We start from the raw sequence: 26,036 nt of genomic DNA, 5'->3' as shown, positions 1-26,036 counted from the left end.
TGAGCTCTGCACTGCACACAACCACGATATATATATCTCTTATTGTCATGAGGTAGGGAGTCCAGCACTGGGGTGAGATTGTGGTGCAACGTATCGCCTAACAACCAAAAGAAGTGAAGGCAAAAAATAATCTGTCTCCATCAAAAAGATAAATGGACACTGTGCTGGTGAATGATGATTCATCTCTCTCCACTTAAAATGAAGCTATATCTATAATTGAGGACGCATGAAGTGAATTCTGAAATGGACTTCTCTGGCTTTAACTGGCTCCACATCTCTGTATGTTTACAGACAAAGACCTGAAAACACAGCAGGGACATCACATCAGTGCACTCATCCTCCCAAACAAAGTAGCACATGTGACCAGAGGCAGGGTGAAGAGGCACCTCACATTGATGGAGTTAAACTGCAAATGGATCAAAAGACAACGTGGCAGAGAAGCCACAAGAAAGAACGTTGAAATCCTAACTGGAGAAAACCAAAGAGTCATTGAGAAAATACTCATTAGAGTCAATAATCAAAACTAATCTGACTTTTATTTTATTATCAGTTGTAGGCCTACTATCAGTACATGGAGTTGTCCTTTAGGATGGACATCACCCTTACCTATGGGACCCTCAAACGCATGCGCACCACAGGACAGGATACTTCCGGAAGAGTTTTATTAGTCAGTATGAGGATACTTTATACTATCAATATGCACAAGTTACCTCATAACATTCTCTTGGGACATTAATATTAGCAGGACTAACGTCACTGGGTCTGAAGTGTTATGAAAAGGAAAATGTTTCTAGAGCTTAAAGATGTAAGGCAAATCAAAAAAGGACAAACTAGTAAAATCAGCTTGAATGATTCCGAAGATGTGGTTGTTTTGTTTTTATGCGGCGGTGCTGCTGTGAAAATATTATTCTACAACTCTTCAGACGGGGAAGTTATCGCGACATCACCGAACCAACGTGAACCAACGTGAACCAGACATTTTAATCGAGCTGGAAGCATTCAACGACGATTTATAATGTTATAATGTATGCAATATATGGTGAAGAGCATTAACAGTATCTAACATTTAATGCTGACACCGCAATGAGTTCACAATTCTATGATAACAGAATGCTTTTTAAAGAAGTTAAAAACCACTTGTGCCAAATTTCACATAAAGAACCAATCAAATGTCAAAAATTTCAGAAGGAAGCATTCAAAAATTAAAGCATTGATATTAATCTTTACAGGTAAAGAAATTATTTATTAATTTACAGAAATGTTACATATATTACTACATGTGTTCATCAAGCTGCTCCTTTTCTTCTAACACTTCATGAAATTGTAGTTTGTACATTGCTATATTGCAAAATAATCCTCAACAGTTTTCAAATTTTAAGCATTCAATTAATGAACATATATTTCTTAAAACCACCACACCAATACGATCCAAACAAAGCAAATAAAACTTGAACAAGTTTATAGCCATATAATAGATCCGATTATTGCGATCCAAAAAAAGTGTGCCATGACAGAGAAAATGTAGAAGATCTATTTATAGCAGTTTTGAAGATGAAATGCAGATATATTTCGTAGTGCACCATTAACAGATCAAAGTGCTGTAAGGAGCATGAATGCAGTGGACATCACTCCTTGGGCACCCGGAAGCCATCTTTTTCTTTCCGGAGACTTCTCATGGTTTCGATCGAGGTCGTCTGCTTTACGTGGTCTTGCACTGATTTCTCTCTGAATTAAACATCAAAGAAATATTAGTAGATCTGTAATCAGCTCTAAATAAACTACACAGACATATTCTTGTGTTACAATTCAATCTAATATGATAAATAATTTGTATTTAATCATGCTTTACATACTTTACTCTCATAAAGGGGTTGAATGTGAATTCATCAGCCAAAGTGGAAGGAACGGTCGGTTCTCCATTGCTGCATTTCTCCTACAGAGATGAAAACATACCGATGCAAAGTGTATTGTACAGTTTCAGAGGCTGACCATCTGAATGATGCAATTATTGATTGGATTTGACACATCTGTAGAGTACCTCTGCCCATGCCAGCTTCTTCTGTATGACTTCATTTTCTGGTTCCACATGATGTGCAAATTTCAGATTGCTGACGGTGTACTCGTGACCGCAGTAAACTCGCTTCAAACACAAACGGAAAAGGACATGTTCAACGCACTAACTGTGAAATGTATCTCATATCTCTATATAAAAGTTAATCTCTTCATCTACTGTGTCTCCTCAATTAGATTACATCTAAAATCTTCTGTCAATTACTTCAGTAGCACGTTTAGACCTTCAATAATAACCCTTTACGCTGACATTACAGGTGGAGTTAATATATTTACCGTTTCAGGAGGCAGGCATCCAAGAATATCTATCAAGGCTTTGTGCATCTGCTCTGCTGTACCCTCGAAGAATTTACCACAGCCGGCCACAAACAGTGTGTCCCCTGCATGGGAATAAAAACAAGTGTCGTTCGGACATTTAGAGTTACGTTTCCAGAGGTTGCAGCAACACTTATTGATCAAGCAAGACAAATTTAAGTGAGGCTTTATTGTCTTGGTTATGTTTTATCTAATGTGATCACACATACCTGTGAAAACAGCTGGTGGCTCTGTGCTTTTCTCCTTTGTCACATAGTAACAGATGTGACCAGTTGTGTGACATGGTGTAAACAGGCATTTGACATTGAGTGATCCAACCTGGAAGAGTGAGCAAAAACATCATCGTCATTTGAGGCTTATAATATTTGGATTGTAGAATTAAAAAATGTAATGGTCCTACTTTTATATTGTTGGAGTGAGAAACTTTCTTTGTAATAGCATCAACTCTGTCATCTCCTCCATAGACCCTCAGTCCGGGCATTAGCTTTAACATCTTTTCATTTCCGCCAGCATGATCCCTGAGGAGAGAAAATGGTTTTCATAGCTCTCATGAAGGCAGTAAACAAACGGTAAACAACTGTGTAAAATAAGAACTTAACTTGAAGCTTACCAGTGGTGATGAGTGGTCAAAACTGTTGTGAGTTTTACGCCATGCTTTCTCACAGCTTCCACAACCTGTTGAAAGCAAAAAAAGGTCACATTGAAGTCAGAAGACATTTAACAAACACAACTGAATTACAGTTTCTGGTTTCAGTTCTGACTTTAACAGCAATATTAATTATTATAAATAAATAATATATTATTTTATTATATAATATATAATATATATATATATATATATATATTAATACCCTTTTGATGTTCTGTTGTAACTTTTTTAATTGATGTATATATTGTGTTAAAATATATCTTTATGGGTAAAAGACATATACTCTAATAGAGGATTTTATCCATAGCCCATCGTTAATGCATCATCTATATATTGATCACATATTTTGTGTGTAAAATATGAATCTGTGAAGTAACTAGTACTGTTAAACAAATGTAGTAGAGTAACTACTCGTATGAAATAAAGCACAGACCTTGATTGGCTCCACAGGATCAACAATAGCTGCTTCCCTGGACTCCACGTCTATCAGGAGGTACATGTAGTTGTCACTGAGTGCAGGGAGAAGTTCAACCCTCATGTTCGCCTGTTCCACCAGAGAGGATTTCCTCACTGCGCTGTGAAGGAGAGCAGCTGCTTGGGCCTGGACTTCCACAGGGGCTTCATGAGAAGGTGCAAGTCAATATTTGACAGACTGATATGAGAGGACTCGCTGTTATTCTTAATTCCTGGGACTTGTTTAGGAGCCACAGATACTAGTAAACGCAAGGCATTATAAAATAGATCCATTATACAGCAGCCATTGGCAGGACAGATGTTCACCATTTAAGCTAACAACAGAAAGTAAACAACGTTAGCTTCATTGCTAACTTTCAAAACGATTACATTTATAGTTAACTTAGCTTCCGAATCGATCTAACTTGACAGTTCAGGGGGAGATGATGCAATAAAGGGCGAGTATTAGATCAGACAGGCCAGCTGTGTTCATGTGCCCGCCCTCCTCTTAAAACACAACAAAATATAAAAAAACTCGTTAGCAATCCGTAATTAGTTAACATGTAACGACACAAGCTAACATGCCCAGCTAGATGAATTAATGAAGAATCGTGTAGACGTACCAATTTTTAAGGCTGTTGCAGCTCCTAGCAGAGTGCAGGCACTCCCTACGAGTGACTTGTATAACATAACAACAGCAAATATATCCTTATCACAGTCGCGTAAACCAAAACCTGTAGTTCTCTAGTTCCGTCTTTTCTCTCTTCGCCATTAAACTGTCAGGCTCAACCAATCGATCGGTGATAAACAATGATCAATACATGTATTATTTACAATCTTTGAACGAATCTCTAAAGTTACAATGCAGTGCATGTGAGGGATACGTATGTGATGTGTTAGCTGCGAGAAACATCTACAAAATAAGATATAACAGCTTTGATTTGAGTTCTGAGTTTACTGCATGTCCTTTCGGGCTTGCCGTAGGTTAATGATCTCGCTTGAGGTACTCGCGGTCAAAGTCGGTCAAAGTTAAGTTAAACCGGTGCTGACAGCTTCGGAGCGGCTGAAACCTTCACGTATCTCCACGATGACAGCACGAAATATTACTCGATTCTGGGAATGGGGGAGGAAGATAATCTGTGTCGGGAGAAACTACGCGGATCACGCCAAAGAGCTGAACAATGCGATTCCTACAGAGCCCATCCTGTTCCTGAAGCCCCCCTCTGCATACGTGAGAGAGGGCTCCTCCATCCTGGTGCCCAGGTACTCCAACAACCTGCACCACGAAGTGGAGTTAGGGGTGGTCATCGGGAAAGGGGGCACGGCCATACCACAGGCCGCCGCTATGGAGCACGTTGCTGGCTATGCGCTGTGCTTGGACATGACAGCCCGGGACGTCCAGGACGTGTGTAAGGCCAAGGGTCTTCCCTGGACCCAGGCGAAAGCGTTCGACACCTCCTGCCCCGTCAGCGACTTCATCCCTAAAGAGAGCATCCCCGACCCGGGCAATGTGAAGCTGTGGCTGAAGGTGAACGACCAGCTGCGGCAGAGCGGCTGCACCTCCCAGATGATTTTCTCCATCCCCCATCTCATCAGCTACATCAGCGAGTTCATCACCCTGGAGGAGGGGGATCTCATCCTGACGGGGACCCCGAAAGGAGTCTCCGCCGTGCAGGAGCATGATGAGCTGCAGGCTGGGATCGAGGACGTTGTCACCATGAGCTTCAGGGTGGAAAAACAGAAGTGAAAAGAAAAGACACACATGAGGCGAAAGAAACACTCAGACTCGTGAAGAGATTGTGTTTTTGCTGGAGGGTTGAATGTTAATCATGTTAAATATATTTACAAATACTATGTCGGCCAGCAGATGGCAGTCTCGATCCATCAGCACCACATTGCTGACCCTGTCTTGTTAAATGTTTGGTCACAGTTTGGTCATTGAATGATCTCATGAGTGCACCTTTGATCTGCTTTGTTTTGTTATTGCTTAAACCAGGGATGTAAAAATAATTCATCGCACTTTGTCGCTGTCTTTGTTTCCAATCATCAGTGGTGGGAAGAAGTATTCAGAACTTGTACTCAAATTAAAGATGTAATATGTTGTTAACATATTTTTGGAAAATGCAAGTTGAAGTAATGATGTTTTGCTTTATCCGCAAAATAATACATGATCTAATTATTGGAGACAGAATGACCACTGTCAGTGTTTTATTATAATATGTAACATGTTTAGATTATTATTATTATTAATATTATTATTAATGCATTAAAGTGTACGACTCATTATGGGCTGGTCAAGGTGGAGCTAACTTTAGCAACTTTACATGCTGTATGTATTAAATGCACAGTGGTTGAAGACATACTCAGATCTTTCACATAGTAAAAGTACAACTATGATAAAGTAGAAATACTCTTACTGGTAAAAGTCCTACATTCCACACCTTACTTGAGTTTTAGCAAAACAAATATTTAGATACATTATCAGCAACATTTACTGATAGTATCAAAAGTAAAATTACTCACCTATTTTGAAATAGTATTCAAATTATTGGTGCTAATGTTAATGTGTGTTAATGTAAGAGTTTATTGAAACTATTTTAGAAACTGATTAGTAGCTCGCACTATAATAGTGTATACTTTTTGATTGATTAAATGATATATTATGAATCTGCAAAGTTAATAACCACTGCGGCCTAAAAGGGTTGTGGAGTAAAAGTATAAAGCAGCATACAATGAAAATACCCAAATTGTAATGATAAAGTTCATTCAAATGTATGGTCAAAAAATGTATTGTGATCAAAGATCTAATAACAGTATGAAAAACCAACATCTATAGCATTTTAAACTTGTCATACCGTACTAAATCTTCACTAGCGTGTGCACTTATGATAATAGCATATAGCATGCTTCCTTCAGCCACATTAAGCCGTGCAAACTGGTGTAATGTGAAGTTCCCTTCAGAGGCTTAAATGTGAATAGAGTTTATCCCAGATGATTTCAAATTGAGAAAATAGTCATGTTCGCGAGGGAGTTTAGAGCACTGAGGGTTTGGCTCTGGCTTCATGTGGTTATTCGTAAATTTGGAACACATTTATCCGCAAGTTGGATTATCCGAGATGTGTTTTTGATGGGCCATGTTTTAAAGTATTTTTTGTAACTGCACACTGAACCCTGTTGCCTCTTCAGTGAATGTTGTCTGTTTAGCCTTCAACAATCTAATATCCTGAACACCGACAAGGCTCCCCTCGCCCAGACTATTGACATTGTCATTTTGACTTTAAGGCTGCGTACCTTCACCATAAGCACATTTTTCCTGGACTTAAACATCTGTTCCAGGTTCAATTACAATTCTCCCACAGGCTTCTCTGTTTTCAGGATCAATCAGAGCCCCCATCAACCTGTCCCAGGCCAGACTGCTGAAACCCGAGTCTGTGTACATCATCTTCCCACACCTGTAGGGTACGATATCTCCAAGACTCACAGGGCCAGAGCCCTGGCCCTCAGGGGACTCCGGGGTCATACGTGTCCATCATCAGAGCAGTTATGACAGATTCAATTAGATCTGGGTTCTGGGAAATGTAGTCGTGGCCTGTTTCTTAGAGCAGAGGTGTCGTCGTTTATGAGATATGAATCATACTGTTCATTGTTCCCGTGTGACTGACGGTATTACGCCCTCAAAGGTTCTAACAATGGCTTCAAAGCTGGTGCTCAGCTCTGGTTTAACGTTCACCACATGAAGCGATATGTTGTCATGGAGCGGGAGTCTGAGGGGGTCTATTTGACGCTTTCAAAAGAGAGGGGATTACGGGGAGACCACAGTCTTCCGATCTAACGTACCAATAATGATGTCACCTGTGACATGGAATCAAGCCAGGTGGTAAATGTGGACCAATTCTCTCGAAACAAAGTCATTTTTCTGCCACAGCCCACTTTGAGATATTTGCACTAGAATATTTATTATTGAATAGATTGACACAAACTTTGGAACAGACGTTCATGATTCTCAGATGATAAATCTTAATGACTTTGGGGATCCCTTTTTTTTCATCTGGGGACATAATGATGTGGACATGTTGCTTCAAGTGAAATGTCTCAACCACTATTGGACAGATTTTAATTCAATTTAATTAACACATTTATGTCCTCCGTTGGATGAATTGTAATCATGCTGGAGATGCTCTGACTTTTACAATAATAATAATACTTAATTATTGCGAAACTGTTTGTTTTTTTATGATAAGAGGTTTAATTTGAGACTAGTTTTACACCTATAGCGTATCGCATCACGTGTGACATATTACTACAGGCGTGTTAAAATATCTGAGTGTAACCATCATGTCATCGGTTGGTTTAGTGCAGAGCGATCTATCCTGCTGGAGGTCATCAGGTCAAATCTCTGAGGTTCACACAAAAAAAACACTTGCGCATGAATATGAACATTTATGCACAGTTCATAAGGAAACACACAAGAGTACTCAACTGCAACAATATACCATCCTTACATGAGTGAAGGGCATCTTAAGATGAAAGCATCAGCTCTTAACAGGAAATGTATGGATCAACTCGTGAAAATGATTTACAACTTGTCGTCAGTGTGTGTGTGTGTGTGTGTAAAAAATGACCATCCTCACTCGTCTCCTCAGTACTGCGGTGTCGCCATTCTTAGAAAGACACCCAGCAACACACACAACCATCAGAAGAGCGGAGTCAGACAGAACGCATATGACATAATTTCAAGAACTACAGTCCTTTTAAGTAATCAATCTCTTTCTGGAAAAAACAAGTGCATGGCTGGTGATTAATAATACCATGGAAAAAATCCAAAACCAATTTGATTCTTATTATAAGCCAAATGTAAGGGCTGTAATTCCTATTCGTAGAATAATGAATGGAGTCTTTGGCCAATGAAGAGAAATCATGCATGAAGGCCAGGTGCGAGCCCCATTCATTCAGAGTGATTGACTGCTCATAGTGCGCTCACTTTTTGTTTGAAGATGCAGGTGGAAGGTAAAGTGGGCATGTCCTATAAAACAAACTGTAGGTTTAACAGCAAAACACAGCATTTTTCATCCATACAGATGTGTGTAAACTTCCCAAATTGAAAAGATGTTGGAATTTTATGTATAAGAATTCTGCTTAATTTTTTAGTGTGGAAGGTTTCCATCCATCTGGCAACGATACAAGCTTTTCTATGAACTTTGATTGTTCAACTTTTCCAATCAAGGCCCAATGAGCAGACTGGAGCTGGTATTTATGAGGTTAAAATGGCAACAGAAGTATGTCCTGAAATGTGGCCAAAAAAACAACATTATAAAAACCTATTGTAAAAGTTAATAATTCCATATCCCTAAAAAGATCCCCAATTTCAGTTGAGCTACCATGACCATTTTAAAATCTCTCGACCCCAAATTACTCTCTCATCAATTAAAGCTGAAGTCACGATTTAACAAGATGCTGTGAGGCCTAAACCACAAAGAAGAGAGAAAATCCCCGAGCATTTCTTCCCTGAATCGAAAGAGACTGTGGTATGGGTGGAAAAATGAGTGCTCACTATGAACCGTCTTCATTTGTGGTTCCTTAAAGGGAACCGCTTTAACACACTAATCCTACTTTTATCAGTAGAAATCAGCCCCTCTTTCCTTCTACGCAGAGCTTCATCCCTGGGGTGTTTCTGATTAGTCTGCCATGTGCCCGTTATTCCCAAATAAGAGTCACCGCTCAAAATATACATCCTCATCACGCCTAATCTCAACTGGTTACAGTGGCAAGTGACTCAATCCACATTGGGGCGATTTGCACTGATGCAAACAAATCCACAATGGTAGGAATTGATGGTATGTATTAAATGATGAGCCCAAATCCTTGGAATCCGCATACCAGCCGAAGCTAAACAAATTACTGTTTCCATGAGAACGGAAGATTTTGAGTTTTGCAGATCTGTAATTTGCCTATTAGTTGTTTTGCGCAAATGTAATCCAGAATATTGTTTATTTCAAACAAACAAAGAGACAAACATATTGTCTTTCATCTCAGTGTTGAGTCTCTTGTTGACTTTAAATAGTTGCATACAGGCTTTGGCTCAGAGTGGAAAGTAAATAACGCAAAACCTCAAAGGATAACTTATATTCATTCGTTCTTATTTTCTTATTGCAATTTCTTATCCTTGACAATGAACACCAACATACATTTTCAAGTCTCACTTTCAGTTTCAGGGAACGTTTCTCATTCGTTCCTCTATTTTTCTTGCTGTTTTCTTTTTTAACCTCGATTGGATTTCTCACATCATTACCAGTGTTGAGTGACAACCGTAGATTATGTTGAACGTCCCGCTGATTTAACGAAACTTAACGACTGGGCTAGTCCCCCAAACACATACTTATGTATTTTGCAGATGGCAGACTAGGAAATCAGTTATGGTCAATGTCTGCTGCTGGGCTGGCACAGCCGAAAAAGCAGCTATCACTACGACTGGCGATAAAAGTTGGCACAGATGAAGTGAGGCAAGCTCATTTCAAGTTGACCAATGCCCACTAAAAACCAATGCCAGACATATAAAACAGAGGAGGAATGTGACAGAAATACTGACTGGAATTAAAGGAGGAGATGTATGGAAAGAGCCAAAGCAATGTGTGTGTACAGGCAAACTTGCTTGAATACACGCACTAGCATGTTAATGCAAGTAGACGCTGACGTTTCCACAAACAAAGCTCATTGTTAATTGTTTGTATTGACTATTTTTGTTTTTAATCATTGAATGCAAGCACTAACTGGCCAGGAATAGTTCCACGCATTGTTAAAAAAAAAGAAACATCTCCCACCCTGTGTACTTTTTAGATCTCGTCAAGTGGTCGGTTCCTTTTTTGGTTCTTCCACCAGAGCAGATGTTTTTATTCTTCCCTTTTTCCCTTTGTACCTTCATAAAGGATTAGTGTAAAATGAAAGAGACGCGCTCTGCTGCTAATTCTGAGCCCAGAGAGGAAGGTGGGGGACATTCTGAGTGAGCTGCCATCTTTTATAATTAAAGGCCACAACGGCACGCAGGCCCTCACATGTGGGCTCAGTGTGGAAGTGGCCGGCGGGAAATGCCGCGTGAGAGAGGAAGACAGGGAAGAGTGGGGTTTCTTTCAGGGAGCTAAAGTTTGAGAGCATAAATAACGTGCGGAGCACGACATTGATAGAAAGAGTGAGACACTGGTCACGGCAGCACTAAGCACTAACAGGGTTACAGAGGAAGAACTGACCATTCACTAAGCCCGCCCACCTTAATTACTGTTGCTGATACATGTCCAGCTTCCTGTTCTAGATCGGCCCAATAAAGTGCTGCAGGGAGGATGGCTCACACAAACCTCGGGAGTTAGCATCACACTGGTTCCCTTAAATAAAAGCCAAAGGGTTTTTCCCTTTGATTTTGGAGTATAGCTGTAAATAAACTCTGTGGCAAACACACGTTATAATACTATTTGTTCCGCAAGATAATCAAATGAACACCACTTTTATGATTTTTTAAGAGTGAATGCAATAGACAGAAGTAAGAAGCTATAACAATCGCCACAAAAAACCTACTTCAAGTTTGCATGAGCGTATTTAAAGGAGAATCAGGAAAAAAAGGTCTTAAGTCGACACAATGTAACTGATCATGCCACAAGACAAGAGAAAAGACAGAAAACATGGAGCTAAGGAAACAGCGCTGTTCTTGTATTGCAGTGTAGAGATCGTTAGTTCATAGGTATAAAGAAAACTAAAAGATTAGAGTGAAAGGTTCCCTTCTCTTTTGATTTATGGGAACCAATCAATGTTTTTTGGCTAACTTGAAGGTTCTTTTCAAGAACTCATAATCCCATAAACTAAACCAGTTCTTTCATGATGTGCTCTTTTGCCTTGAAAGGTTACTGTATCTAGTTTGCAGACAAGCTAAAACCTGTTTCATCAACCTCCTTCTCTTCTTGTGCTGTTTAGGTTTTGGACAACATCTCTCTCCCTCCAGCTTCATGCACACACACACACACACACACACACACACACACACACACACACACACACACACACACACACACACACACTACTTCAGCATGTGGAGAACAATCCAAAGACAGTCCATGCTAAGCCATGTTTAAAGGAAGGGTTTATCATCGGCTGATCCTTCAGCAAATAGGTATACGAATAGGCAACGTTTTCAGCGACATGTATTAGATTATGATTACTTTGTTTGGGACAAATATGTATAATTATTTAAGCAATATTCTTATAAACATTCTTAGAATGCTTGGATACATTTACAGTAAAAAGAAATGAAAAATGATAGACCATCGTGGCCTACAGCTCATCGTCAGATAAAACTTCACCTCAAAACACAAAGCCATCAGAAAGAAGGTTGCATACACAGCACGAGGCATTATGTTCTTTATACATGGAGTTTTAAATAGTTCAAAATAATCACAGATCAAAACAGTCATTTATTTTAAGTGAGTGACAGCCGATACAGTGGGCACTGTTCAAGGCAGTTCAGATATGTGTGGCTTTGAGAGGATGCCTACAAATGAAATGTGTAGTTGTGTGGTTTGTGATCATTGTAACATTTAATATTTACACATGAGGTATCAGAGGTATATCAACTGCAATGTGCAGAGCAATACCCCTTAACATTAAACTAAGATGTGTTGTGTTTCAAAAGACTTTGGAAACAGTAAATGTAATGAAAGTACAAATGCAGTCAAAGTAACACTGCTTATAATCAATAAAACATAGTGGTTTATTATGGAGAATGACATTTTCTCCAATGTCCTGTCAATAAAAACATCTTCTGTTTCATGTCATGCTTTGTCGTGTAATAAATACATTTCTTTAATAAAAGAAATCTGTAACTGTTGCATTTCAAAACAACAGAAACTATAAATATCAGCTTATTTTATGAACAGAAGTTTTTAAAAAAAGATATTCAAAGGAAATGCTTTTAACTTTCCCTTCTGTGTAATATTAATATACAAGTAAGAAAATGGTTTAATAACTAATCCATTAACTTTGTGTGTAACCTGCATATTGCAGCACTGTGTCATGTCGCCTTCTATCCTCTAACAAAAAGATGGCAGTTCACCTGCTGCATGTCTCATGAGTCCACTGTGGCAGAGTTCAGTTTGTGGACTTCGAATTCTTCGACCTTGAGACGATAGTCCTGTCGAGCATTAAACAGTCAAACTGGCTTTTTTCCCCGGGCTATGACAGGGATCTCCTCCATCAGTCCCAGCCGAAGTCTTGTCCACTCATCTGGTAGAAACGGTGATTGAAGGGCCGGTAGAAGTCTCTGAGCCTCTGCAGGACCTCGGAAGGGATTTGGGGATGAGGTCTGCCCTTAGACTTTCCAAGGCAGCGAGGTCTGCTGCTCCCCTCTGGCTTCTTCAAGCATGGGAAACCTTTGGTCTGGTTGAAGTAGAAGTGTTTGTCTGAAACAACCCTTTTCAGTCCCAGGAAGTCCTGAACCCGGCCCATCTCCCCTGCCGGATCAGACACCAGCCGCTCGCCGCTTACAAACAGAAAATGAGACAAGGGGAAGTGTTGAAGCCAGTTCTCCAGATGCTTGGCGTAGAGGCCGATGCGCACAGCGCTCCAAGTGATGTCAATCAGACCCGTGGTGGAGTTTTTTAAAGCCAGGCTCTGGAAGGATGGAAGGCCTGGATTCTTGGACAGTGTCTGGGTGTAGTCAGATACAGCCCGCGTCACAGGATCCCTGACCACCACAATGAGCTTGGCTTGGCAGTTCATATTGCAGACACGGTTAGGAGCCTCCTTTGTCACGAAGTAGCTGGGCGTCTTCTCCATGGTGATCTGGCCGTCCAGAGTCCGGGGCATCAGGCTCCTGATGGGAAAGGAGAAAATGGTCAGACATTGCTCTCAAAGCCATAATGTTGCAGACTGTTTCACACTGTGATATATCTATATTATTTAAAAGCTTGATTATGTTGTTCTTCTGATCTTCCACATTTGTTGTGCTCTTCTAAAGCAGAATTAATTGAAGCTAAGTGCCGAGCAACCGAAACAATGAGCTAAAAGACCCTAAAACACTGGAACTGAGGGGAGTTAGGTGGTAAATATCTCTGGGTCCATCCCTATGAGTAACCCGTTTCTTATTACACATAGACATTTCAACATTTGTGAGCAGAAAGTTTTTTAATAATGCAAGTGCCAATTGGATTATTGCTTACATTTTGTGAAATTGCACCAATAGGATATGCCAATTTATTCCCATGTGGCGTACAAAGAGACTTCACTAAAAAGAACATCAAGAGATAACCTACACACATTATACACGCTAAACATTAAAGCTTCCCAAATTCTGCATGATTAAAGGTCCATGTACACTCTGTAATGTGTTTATGTACCAGGGCCTCAGACAACCCATTTGAGCCTCGCTGTGAGGCCTGCACACCAGAACCATCCACTCACAATGGGCCTGATGAGACAAAACCACAGAGCCTCAAGAACCACTTAACAGCAATTTCCTACAGATTTCCACCCCCTCCTTTCTTCCTGCAAGAGCAAAGTGCCCCTCCCCCTCCCCTCCCCTACGGGTTCCTACAAGGACCCAAACAGACCAAACAGACCAAAGTCAGAAAGTGCAACCAGGATGGGAAGCTGCTGAGCTCAGTAAGTGTGTTAAACATGTGTCTGCCATGAGGAGAGATGTGGCAGTGAAAAGGCATGGGCTGAAATGTATGCTACTATATCACAGTGATATATTTTGCATAGTGATATCATCTATATCACTTTAACCCAAACCAATAATCGACTGATACATCGTCTTACATTGTTTCAATGTAGGTTTGTTTCCTCTCTATACTCTACTAAGCGTTCAGTGCTATCTGGCAAACAGGCATTGTGGGTAATGTGGTATTCAGACAGATCTGGTGTTTGTTTGTAGTTGACGGACTGCGTGAGGCCAAATTGTGTATAGATTTGGATCTCACAGACAAATTGTTTTGCATTGCAAATCAAGGATGAGTTAAAAACAGCAAATAAAATGTTCATTTATCAACACATCTTATTTGTTACTAGAGCTTTCTTGTGGCTTTCCATAAATAAAAGAAGCAATTTAGCCTACATGCTTTATTTGTTTCAGATTTGAAGCTCTCATATTGTCCACATGTTGATGGTATGAAGACATTCAGAAATGAAGTTTACTGATGGAAGTCTAAGGGAAAATAATTTAAATGTTGGCAATTGCTCGAACAAAATTGTCTGTGGTCAAATAAATAGTAAGTCAACCGTAGTCATCAAAAACTAATGGTCCATTAGACTTGCTGATGTTACTAACTGGTGTAAGAGTAGCCAACATCATTTATACAACATCATTTATATTTTCTTTATCTTCCATCTGCGAGAAATACAAATCTGTAATACTTCAATGTGTGAGCGAAACAGGGCGGATGAAGCTCTAGTGAAAAGTACATTAGGCAGCGATTGGGGGGGGCAGCATCCGTCAGGTGGCACTGACTCCACTCTGGTGTCAAATGCAGCGCAGTAACCCCCCAACAAGCAGCCATTGCCTCAAAATAGAATATTTTATTTTCAATGATTAGATGCAAAGATTGATACCACTCACACATCTGTAACGTTGGAAAATATGAAGCAACCCGCCAGCACCTCTAAAGCTCGCTAATGAATGCCTTGTATCTGGTTTGTTTAGTCTGTACAAAAACAAAAGTGTAAAAGCAACATGTTGTGGTTTTAGGGGGACTGCCTGTCGGACTATTTCTTGGCCCGGTGGAGCTACTTCCTGCACCCCGTAAAAGAAAAAGAACACATGTTGTTTTTACAGTTTGTTTTTTTGTAAGAATTAAACAAAACAAGACAGAGAGCTTTCTGCATCCTTTGTATAGAGCACAGCTAGTTGTTTCCACCTGTTTCCAGTCGTTGTGCTAAGCTAAGCTAACTAACGGCTGGCTGTAGCTTCATACTTCGCATACAGACAGAGGGCCACGTACATAACATAAATACGATACTGTCCAAAAGTGTGGAATAAAAAGGAGCTAAGGGGAGTCAAAAGGTAAAACTGCATTTTAAATAGTTTATAATTAGTCTGCTGCAACTTGCTGGAATACTGTTATTATGAAAAAGTATTTGTTGTCACATGTTCATGACCATGAGGAAAACCATGCTTTGTTCCTGTGTAAGTTTTGAGTTTCCCTCTTTACTTAAAGTTGGACCATTACAATCCACCCTTCCATTAAATGATCCCCCTAATAAAAGACCATTAATTGATTATTATCCCTTCTAGAAGAGCTGCAAATGGCCTATCGCTGCCTGTCTGCCCCTGTTTATCTGTGTCTGATCAATACGTCTGTCTCTATGACAGATTGTGAACTGTGTGTACTCGTGCACATATACTGTGTGCGTGTACTGTGTGTGTGTGCAGATAAACTCATGTGAGCGTGGAGGTGTCCGTGTTTACTGATGAGAAACTGAGCACACGTCTCCCTCTCTATCCTCACCTCTTTCATCCTTACTCCTCTCGACTTGTCCTTCACTCCTTCACATATGTGTCACTTTGGTAATTGACCATAAGTTGTCTTTCCATACTCATGAATAGTTAATGAAATGGGGCCCCCCACCCCCTCCCCTGTCCTCTGGTCCCTATCTCCCTCATCACAATCGATCATAAATCTGCTCCTGTATGTGGTGTCAGGAGAAACTGTAAACAGATGGGGGATGATTCATTTGTTCTCAGCTTTCTAATGCATTTTAATATGCTGTTATGATATATATGTTTTACTTATAAGGCCAACACCTTTAAAAGCCTTTCAGTAACTGCTCAAAAGGAGTAACTGGGAGCACGAAGATGTTTTCTATTTAGCGTGGCAGGGGCAGCCTTGCCAACTAGCCACAGTAGTCTGGAACTCCCTGCTGCTTAAAGGATGTAGCACGTTTCCTCCCTGAGGTGCTACACCGCTGATTACACGACTGATATGTTATAGGCAGTCTGGATCAGAAGATTAAAAACTAGCCCTGGCAACAAGGATATGGCCAAGAGGCTTCCTGCCCCCGAGAGCATTTGGTTCTCCCGCTGTATCTATCTGCTGCAGCGCCATAACAAACGGCATTTCTGACCAGAAAGAAGAGCTGATTGCAGACAAAAAGATCCCCAAAAAATTCAATTATCATGTCATTTTTTCAAAACAAAACCCAATCTAATTTTCCATGGGCTATTATATTTGTTTACTGGACCATCTATGCTAAACACGGTCTTGTTGAGGGAGACTGCTGCTCTGGGAGACTTCTCAACGTCCAGACGCTTTTAGAAAAAGAAGGAAAAAAACTAAATTAACAAGGCGGTGGAAAATCAAGGCAGTAAAAGTGAGGAGCGCAAACAACAAACTAAAGGAAAAGTTTTCCCAGCAATGCTGCTGTGCTCAGAGGGTGACAGAAGAAGCCTCAAGGCCACAGACAGGCTGACAGGATGAGTGTGGGAACCTCAGTGCGCGCCTTCATGCCTGAAGGAAACATATGCTACTATTCTCCTTTGACCAGAAAAATACAGATTAAACAGGGGGCAAATAGAGCCGTTTAAAAGAATGGTCTAACATTTGGAGTGATACACTTATTTGTTTTCTTGCTGGAAGTTAGATGAAAAGATTGATACCGTTCTCAAATACAGTATCGACCTTCTCATCTAACCCTCCGCAAGGAAGTGTATAATTCCATTTCCCAAAATACCAAACCAGTGTTTTAAGTATAATCTGGGTGCACTGCAGTAAAAAGCATGCACGCTGGTGAAACTGTCAGTGTGATACGACCCACGACCCCGCACACACACACACACACACGAGGAGTTATCTTTCCACTATATGTTCTTTGTCGAAACAGTAACCTGAGCAAGTCACCCGGCCTAAAAGCGTCATGAATGCCAAAGTTGCAAAGAAACAAAAATTGAACGTGTGTATGAACCAAACGTGGCCTGAGGGCAGGATTGACACTGCGCAGCATAATAAATGATATTTCAGCTCCTGCATAAGAGCTAAAGAAATCCTCCACATAAACACTAAAAACCTGGAGGTGAATTTCCGGCGCTTGCGTTTGTAAAAAAAAAAGAGAGGAAGTGATCCCTCTGGGGAGCCACATGACTGTTGCCACCCACACATTTTAAATACATTGTTATCAGATGATTTAATGGAGGTGGTAGTGGAGGTTTCTCAACAGGAGGTTAACTGAAGCGCTGTACTCCCACGCAGTACAGCGCTTTACATTTTCATCTTTGGTGATTTACTGCAGGATACCGATGCAGTGGGTTTGAATGTGCGTGGGGGGGGGGGGGGGGGGCGTTAAAATCCTGCACGTGTGTGTGGGCTTTTCTATAAAGAAATGAAATGCTTGGTCAATGTATAATTAGTGACTGCATGGCATTTGAACATCTAATCATAATTGGGAGAATTAGCCGGATGTCAGTGATACTTTGCGAGGATATCAGTAATGGCTTCAGGATTTGGAACATGAAAGGTTGTGGTGCTGGCTCGGGATGGACATGGTTTAGACGTGTTCTCAGTGTCAATAACAGTACAATCCTTTTTTTATGTTGTTTCTCAATAACAAAAAAAACTTTTTTTATTTAATAAAAGAAATCAATCCACCTCTTAATTTAATATCTCAACAATTCTTGGTGGATTTCCGTTAACTCTGGTACGCATGTCCCCCTCGTGATGAACTGTAATAAATAGTGACTTCTTTAACTTTTCATGGATCGCTGCTGTGAATCTGACGACAAACTTTCAGTACGTGACAGTTTTTAAGACTTCAAGGGACACAATTTGTGCCTAAACAGTATTGATACCCAGTCCTCGTACTGATATTAGTCTGATGCTAAACATAACATTATGATTGCAGCTGTTTTGGTGATTTGTTACAGTTATGAGAATGGGACTGAGGCTGACTCTTTAGACGTGGATCCATTCAAACGGAAGTTTCTGACAATGTGTAGTAAAAAGAAATTGCTTTTTTTCATTTCCCTGGAGTATTATCATATCATTGTATATTTTATTTTGGTTTCCCTATTTCGCGCAACTGAGCATCTGAAACATTTCACGTGGGCCAGCTGACACAAATTATGTTCTTCACTCGCTAACTGCAGTCTTCACTCGCTAAAACGGCACGACGGAAAGATTTCACAGGCGCCCCGAAATGCACCGCAATGCACCTCAAATTATTATAATTCGCACCATATGTGGTGTGATTGTGGGCCTATTCAAACCTAATAACGCCATCTTATCCCAACTCCAGCCCAAACCCAGCACCATTAAAACACGATACAACTCAACACTACAGAGACCACTTCCTGGTCTGGTACACCAATCAGTCGTGTTCAGCCTCCATCACTCGTGGCCTCGAGGCTGCACACAGAATGAGGTGTCGGCAAAATCACCCTTGCTCTGGAAAACGCTGTACCGTGCGCATTCGTGTCCACTTTTACCATTTCAACTGTAAGTATCTCCACTGACATGAGAAGCGTTTGAATCTGACCGCCGAGAAAAACACTGAAATAAAAGAATGCAGTGTTGAAATGACTCATACGCTCTCAATGGAGGTATTACTTTAATTACAGAGAGGAAAAGTAATACTGACGTCAAAAATCCTCATGTTTAAATTTTTTTATAATTGTCCATCCCTCATACTGCTGTCAGATTGTGTGGCTCATCACCTTTCTCATCTGATAAAATTGATTTAACTAACTAGATGTATATTGAGTAGCCATAAATGACCTATACGTTATCCCAAGACCGGCATAATTCCCCTGTTGTCATCTTTTTTAATCTTTATTTACACAAATCTATGTCTTTTTAAGGACCAACAGAATGTTCAGCAGTACTGTCGTTTCTCTTCATCCTTGTGCTGCTGCCCTTCAAGGATTGAAACTACATTTTAATAGCAATCCGATCGGGCATGGCCTTTGGTGTCAAGACTGGAGGTCAACCAATTGGCAAGCTTTCAAATTATCGATGGTGCTTCTGGGCTGCTGTTTTTTCTCAAATTAAAATGCAAAAATGCATCTTTCCATAAGTTAAATACAAGAAGAATAGTAATTTGTCTTCTCGGATGTTAATTCTGATCCAAGTGGACACTGTTCATCTCTTTTAAAAGAGCAACGATTAATGTTTTCAGTTTCACGCCATCAAGGAGTTTCTCATTCCAGCCCACATCGTGGTGACAAAGCCTTGAGAATCACAACCATTGTGCCACGAAAAGCTGAGGTCTTTCAGTTTTCTGCGGTGGCTCTCAAGTCCCATATGAAAGCCATAACTCCATGAAGTTCCCTTCAAGCCATAAAACAACACATAAATTCATTAAATCTCTGCTTGATTCTGAATGTACTATTTGTGGCTTTTCCATTTCTGTAATGGGCTCAAACGCACACATGCAAAGGAGAGACGGGGATGGATGGAGAGACTGGGCTGGGAAGAGAGAGAGTACGATCAATGGAAACACACTGGTGCCTAAGTTTGTCTCGAAGAAGATAATGCTGTTGGAGCAACATGGAGGGGAGACACTGTGAAGCGTCTCCAGCATGGAGATTGGCAATATCTGACAGCAACTTATGGCCATGCACGACTCCCATCCATCTGTCACCTGCATTTTGTGCTTATTTCTCCATCTAAGATATGTGGACCACACAATGCACGTCAGATACGCTAATGTGTGTTCAAAGGCTACTTGTCTTTTTTACTGAAATGACTCAATGCTCAACAATGTTCTGATTTGGATGCGTTTGAATATGGTTTTTTTTCTTTGATTTTGGCTGAATCACGAAGCACACAGGGGTCACAAGCGGACTGTCAATAAAGTAATAAGACAATGTAAGTCAATCGATGCAATACTAAGATTACATTAATGATCCAGTGATGTATTTGTGTGCAAATGTATCTTTGGATGTGACCCGGTTGACCTCAGAACTACAGATGAAGAAGGGAACTTCAACAGGATAACATGTCACCGTTCAGAGCAGCCGTGTAGCGAATCAGATGAGAGAAGTGTTTGTGTGCGTGTGTGTGTGTGTGTGTGTGTGTGTGTGCAGTGTTAGCTTCCAGATGTGACAGTGAGTTGACCCGGTGTTCTCTGACGAGGACTTTATTGTTCCACATGGACGAGCTCTAACTGTCACTGACACATACATGCACACGCACACGCACACAACTTCCAGCGGCTTCACTGTGGATCATTGCAGATGACAGCAAACATATCTCCCCCAAATTCTGAGACTGAGTGACAAGAAGGGAATCATCTTTCAGTGATTTCACCCAGGATCATGTTGCTGCTGTCGCCATTGTTGTGTTAATCCCTCCAACTCTTTCTCAACCTTCTCCGGCTAAGTTTACTTCTCTGCTAAATAGAAGAAAGACTATATTTTAAAAATACCGGTATTTTTAGAAGAACATTGTTATCAGAAATGATTTAACTGGACCACCTGCCCTGCAGTCAAACCTGCCATGTGTCACATTTGTATAAATGTTTCTGGAAATTTGGCACCACAACTGAATTTTATATTGCCCATCCTTCTTCTATTTTGCTTTTGGAGATATAAATCATGCGAACTAAAACAATTCACTTGATAGTTAGATTAGTCTATTTGCAGAAAATAAACGAGGAAAGCCATGTTGATAATAATTTAATCTTTCATTTTTATTTATTTTAGTGTCAAACTGTTTTGTCAGATATGATTGTAAATGTCATAGCTTTGGGTTTTATGGTGTAAATTAAACAAAACAAGAAATTCAAACATGTCAACTTGGGCTCACATGTTTAGTTGCAGCCCTTATTATGACTGATTACTATTATAATGTGTTACAGCATCAACCGAACTGCAGTATTGAAGCATAACACCTTTACAAAGCCAGTCAGGCTTATTAAAACAAACAGAAACACACATAAAACGTGCCATGGAAACACCAGGTCTGCCGCAGGTATGTCCACCGAAAGACATCCTCTGCACTTAAAGAAGAGAACTGAGAGGCAAGGAACACGGGGAGGGTTTACAAAAGCAGAGAGAAGGATGAATTACAGCAAAGGAGATAAGTGTAGAAGAGGAGTAATAACAGGAGCAAAGTGCCAACCTGTGTGTGTGTGTGTGTGTGTGTGTGTGTGTGTGTGTGTGTGTTTATGTGCACTGCATGAGAAGAACAGCGAGGAAGCTTAAAAGCATGCTGAAATTATCAGTGTGGAAAGTGTTTCCATGTGTCCTCATGTTCTCAGTTAACACACAGCTAAGGGGGATGAAAAAGCCCAGAGAAGATTAAATTACACCTTAGAGTTTCATGTACCATCATGCTATCAAAGTGTTTGTTGATCAGAGCTCTTCATCCTGTCACCCGTAGCTCTCTACTTATGGCACCTTTAACGCCATTCTGTACACAGCAGGTCCGTAATAATATTCTGACACTGGTGAGTGGTTAAGCTAAACTGAGATGTTCTCCGGGAGCTTGTAGAACATCTGGAGATGATCAGAATCAGCTTCATCCAGACCCAAATCCTTCTTTAGGGCCTTAAGTACCCCCAAATGACAGCTCTGGTCAACCTGGTCACCCCAAATCTGCTGCTGTCACTATGACAGTAGCTGGGGAACATGGTATGCATCATTATTGTGGCATGCAGCCAAGACCTTTCAAGTATATAAATCAGGAGTATATCCTTTATAAGAGGAAAGCGTATTAGAGCAATCACTATGCTGTTTGCATGACTCCCACTCAGAACAGGGGGGGAAGTGTTGGTACTGGATGTCACTGTGAAGAGTATAAATGGTGTTTAGATGACTGTCAAGATGATGAACTGATCCCCAGAGACCCCACCAGCCTTTTGATTCACAGTGCCAGCATGTGGGGAGAATATTGGATTCATGGGTTATATGGTGATCTAAATATGTGTCAGCCATGTTTATGTAGTCTATTGACAGGAGACATCAGCACGTCTGCAGGTGACACTGCTCATCTGACCCTTCACCCTGCCATACATCATCTCTGTCTGGGATGGTGTCCCAAGCTTTGTTGTAAAGAGTGAATTATTGTCAATATATAGTGTTCATAACAGATTAATGCTGTTGATCCGGTGTTCCTTCATTTGGACTGATAATATTAAAATTATACGATGTGTAAAAATAATAATGTAGGCTATGCATCTGCTTTTAATTCGCTGCCTACATCGAGCTAAAAAGGCAACTTGCGTGTGTGCGTGAGCTGCCTACCTGTACCACTCCAGTCCTTTATCGTAAAACCTGTCGAAGAAGTGAGGCTCGGCACCGAACGCCCTCACGTCGGGGTGGATGCGGAGAAACTCCAGCAGGGCGCGGGTTCCTCCTTTCTTCACGCCGATTATAATCGCCTGCGGAAGCCTCTTGGTCCCGAAAGTGTTGGACACGGGAATGCCGTGGCTCTCCGCGCTCTCCTTCGCGCTGCCCCGCACGTGGAGAGGCAGCTGCGGTCCCGGCGCGTCCACCTGCGCCGCGTCCTCGGAGACTGTGCGGTTCCGGTCCGGCAGGAGACGCGGCGAGGGTCGCAGCTCGTCCAAAACTCGGCGGGGGTCGTCCAGAATGTCATAGTCGGACGCTAATTGCTGTCTGTACAGAGCTCTGGGAGCCGAATCGCAGAGTCCAGCGAGGCAGTAGAAGAAGTAGGTGAAGATCAGGACCATGGCAAAAAACACCGAGACTTTGGAGAGCACCTTGCCAAAGTTGAACCTGACCCTGCATCCACTACATCCCATGAGTTGATCTCCTGCTCGGTGCCAAAGGGCCAACACGGGGACAGCATGCTTCTTCTTACTACATTGATCGGATTGTATACTGTTAATAAATATATCTCCCAGAACCTGTTGCGCAAAAGTGACGCTTCACGTGCAGAGACTGGAGCGCTTCAGTGGAATGATGCCTTGGTCAGAAGAAATATCCTCATAATCTTTTTCTCTTTCGTCAGAAAAGACATAAATGAATCCTCGTCAATGGAGCAAGTGTTTGTCATCGAACATGATTATGTGCAGTCAGATGAGACGTGCAGGCTGCTGTGTCTGTGCGCTCTGAGGTCTCCACATCTTTCATTCAAGTTTTCTCCTCTGCCTTTCCTACGCCCTTTTTTACACGCCTCGACCCCTCCCTCCTCCAGATACACATGCTTCATGGGGACGTACACTACACATAGAGGCTGCTTCATGTATACATGGCAAACACATTAAAATATATGTTTTCATTCATAACATAAATTATATTAAGCATTATTAGCCTCTTCTCACACTAATAACTCATTGTGTCTCAAGTTGTTTAATATATGTGTGGACCTTTGTAAGATGAAAAGCATATCTTGAGTATTATGAGCTCAGTGTTTTACAAATGTAAGCTGACCCTGCAGAGGAAAGTCCTCCTTGCCCCTTTGAACCCGGATGATAGATGTCTCTATGAATAAGAGACGCCCCGAGGATGTCTATCCATAAGCTCCTCTCTCTCTGCCCCCTGTGACTCAACACTGAACCAACACATAGTCGACATAGGGACAAGTCTCCCCGATAAACGTCCAAAACAATAGGCCTGAAGCGAGGAGGACGCCCCTCCGATTGCCCTTGTCCCATAAATACAGTATCTGAGGCTGAGTGTGGCACCCTAGGGGCCGCACTGGAAAGATCAGTACCAGGATGTTCTCTCGACTCCGTGAAGCCGGAGCAGGTCTAGAGTTTCTTCGATGGAGGTTGAACCTGAGATGGAGTTCAGACTTTGAACCTGACTAACACACCGAGCAGCTGCTTGAATGGACGAGGGGATGGAAAGAGAGTGAGGAGAGAGAGAGGCAAACTGAGGTAGATAATCTGTCTGAGAAAGGTGCACACAGTCACACACAGTCACACACACTCACACACACTCAGCCCTGGGGCACAGTATGTTTCATACAGAGATAGTAAATTAGTTTGGCAAACTCACTGTTTGCTAATTGAGGCTTTTAAAGTGTTCTGTTTTTATTCAGCTCTCTTCATTTATATCATAAGAGAGAGAGAAAAAAAATGCTTGTTTAAAAAATAGTTGAGGAAAATGTATCGTGAATATGAAGCTACCACCAGCAGCTGATAGCGCAACGACTGGAAACATGGGGGAACAGCTAGCCTGGCTCTGTAGTAACAACATCTTCATACCAGCACCTCTAAAGCTCACTTATTAACAATTTGTGTCGAAGTGGAAAATAAAAGAAATTCCATTTTAATGTGCTACTTGGTAATCAGCAAAGTGCTCATTCTAGAAAACACACTGATTCTTAGTTTGTGGTGATCATACACGAATGAGAACATCATTTAAATGTGTGCCAATAAGTCCCCTTAAAGCCTGAACACTGCTCCTTTCAGGAATATATCAACTCTTCAAAGTTAAGCTTTATTACAAAGCCAGTGATTGCAATTTTGGTCTTCAGAGATTTAAAACCAGTTTGGTAAAATAGCAAAGAAACAAAGGTCCCTGCGGATTCTCACATGACCCAGGCAAATATAGAATAATGATATGTTTTGAAGCACAAACAGCCATTGTAAATCCATCCGAAGCGAGGCCTGCCTGGCACTGAGGAATTCACAGCTTTGGAAATGACTGTCTGATGGCTGGAGGCTGATTCAGTCAGAATGAGGTCAGGATCCAGGCTTTGCTTTCATCAGGCATTTTTTATTTGCTTTTCCCTCGTGCTAATTGCTTTAGTTGGAGTTGTACTGACAGGTCTGGACCCAGAAATATAAACAGCCAGATTAAAGAAACAAACAGGCGGCATCAGTGTTGAGGAAACAAACACGACACACAAGTTGTGTAGATTGATATGTGCTCGCACTCATGTGTAGGCATCTTTGCATTAACGCATGTGTGCAGTCCAGACTACATCTAACCGTGCTGCCTTCAGGTGTGTGCTGCTGCATCCCTGTGTGTACCATTGATACAGATTTCCATAGCCAGAGGCCCATTCATGGCGCGTACATGTGTCAGCCATTACAGCAAATTACAAATCCTCCTCAGCAAAAGCAGAATGTTCCACTCCCATTTAGTAATTTCCAGTATGAGGAAGAAGCCGTCGGCCATTTGCAATAGCCACAAGATAGCCAGCAGAATCTTCTTAAAGCCCTCAGAATGACAGGCCTTTGAAACCACCGCCCGAGTGATGCTCATTTAGTGGTGCAGAGGTATGGCTGCAGTTTCCCACAAATGGAAGCCTTTATTGTGTCTGGAATGAGACTGAATGAAGTCCAGATTGAGGATGTTGGCTACTTTGGCTATACCAGAGGACATTCCTACTGTTGGATCTACTGGTCTCTGCAGGGATGTGGTTATTGTCCCCAAAACAATCCAGTTTATTGCTCACATTGGTGTCTGAAGTGCAGCAACTTTAAAGAAATAAAGGATGTCACACACACTCTCTGTTCGATGCTCAACGGCCGAGCCCTCGGGGAGGGAGGCTCACTGAATACAATAGCCAACAACAAAGCGTCTGTGATGCCCCACCTTCTCCTGGAGCCTTCCCCAACTTTCATCTGCAAACCTAAATAAAGTCAGTTAGAATGATGGATGGACGAC

General features: G+C 41.3%; 3 protein-coding genes across 3 annotated transcripts; 1 reads left to right on the top strand and 2 right to left on the bottom strand.

Moving 5' to 3' along the window:
- Positions 1 to 1,216: 1,216 nt before the first annotated feature.
- On the bottom strand, positions 1,217 to 4,260 carry hagh (hydroxyacylglutathione hydrolase). The gene is made up of 9 exons (XM_056407892.1): positions 4,111 to 4,260; positions 3,468 to 3,652; positions 2,996 to 3,060; positions 2,786 to 2,903; positions 2,595 to 2,703; positions 2,347 to 2,450; positions 2,039 to 2,140; positions 1,854 to 1,933; positions 1,217 to 1,725 (listed from the first exon to the last, which is right to left on the bottom strand). Exons 1-9 carry the CDS (start codon positions 4,175 to 4,177, stop codon positions 1,626 to 1,628), a joined length of 930 nt encoding a protein of 309 aa, XP_056263867.1. The 5' UTR covers positions 4,178 to 4,260; the 3' UTR covers positions 1,217 to 1,625.
- A 98-nt stretch (positions 4,261 to 4,358) lies between these two features.
- fahd1 (fumarylacetoacetate hydrolase domain containing 1) lies at positions 4,359 to 5,771 on the top strand. The gene has a single exon (XM_056407899.1). The coding sequence runs from the start codon at positions 4,575 to 4,577 to the stop codon at positions 5,232 to 5,234; it is 660 nt and encodes a 219-aa protein (XP_056263874.1). The 5' UTR covers positions 4,359 to 4,574; the 3' UTR covers positions 5,235 to 5,771.
- Positions 5,772 to 11,874: 6,103 nt separating this feature from the next.
- Positions 11,875 to 23,440, bottom strand: LOC130189173 (heparan sulfate glucosamine 3-O-sulfotransferase 6-like). The gene is made up of 2 exons (XM_056407890.1): positions 22,698 to 23,440; positions 11,875 to 13,337 (listed from the first exon to the last, which is right to left on the bottom strand). Exons 1-2 carry the CDS (start codon positions 23,213 to 23,215, stop codon positions 12,719 to 12,721), a joined length of 1,137 nt encoding a protein of 378 aa, XP_056263865.1. The 5' UTR covers positions 23,216 to 23,440; the 3' UTR covers positions 11,875 to 12,718.
- Between the last annotated feature and the right edge of the window lie 2,596 nt (positions 23,441 to 26,036).

Source organism: Pseudoliparis swirei, chromosome 23, assembly GCF_029220125.1.
Source record: "Pseudoliparis swirei isolate HS2019 ecotype Mariana Trench chromosome 23, NWPU_hadal_v1, whole genome shotgun sequence".
In the NCBI taxonomy this organism is placed as follows: Eukaryota; Metazoa; Chordata; class Actinopteri; order Perciformes; family Liparidae; genus Pseudoliparis; species Pseudoliparis swirei.
The sequence above is the reverse complement of the archived record's forward strand: the minus strand, read 5'-3'. Positions and strand labels throughout refer to the sequence as shown.

Excerpts from the sequence above, each read along its gene's own strand:
- LOC130189173 (XM_056407890.1), bottom strand. The coding sequence starts at position 23,215 with ATGGGATGTAGTGGATGCAGGGTCAGGTTCAACTTTGGCAAGGTGCTC. Across the intron at positions 13,338-22,697 it reads AAAGGACTGGAGTGGTACAG|GAGCCTGATGCCCCGGACTC; the intron begins GTAGGCAGCTCA and ends CTTTCCCATCAG.
- hagh (XM_056407892.1), bottom strand. The coding sequence starts at position 4,177 with ATGTTATACAAGTCACTCGTAGGGAGTGCCTGCACTCTGCTAGGAGCT. Across the intron at positions 2,141-2,346 it reads GATGCCTGCCTCCTGAAACG|CGAGTTTACTGCGGTCACGA; the intron begins GTAAATATATTA and ends TTGTGTTTGAAG. Across the intron at positions 1,726-1,853 it reads AACCCCTTTATGAGAGTAAA|AGAGAAATCAGTGCAAGACC; the intron begins GTATGTAAAGCA and ends TGTTTAATTCAG.
- fahd1 (XM_056407899.1), top strand. The coding sequence starts at position 4,575 with ATGACAGCACGAAATATTACTCGATTCTGGGAATGGGGGAGGAAGATA.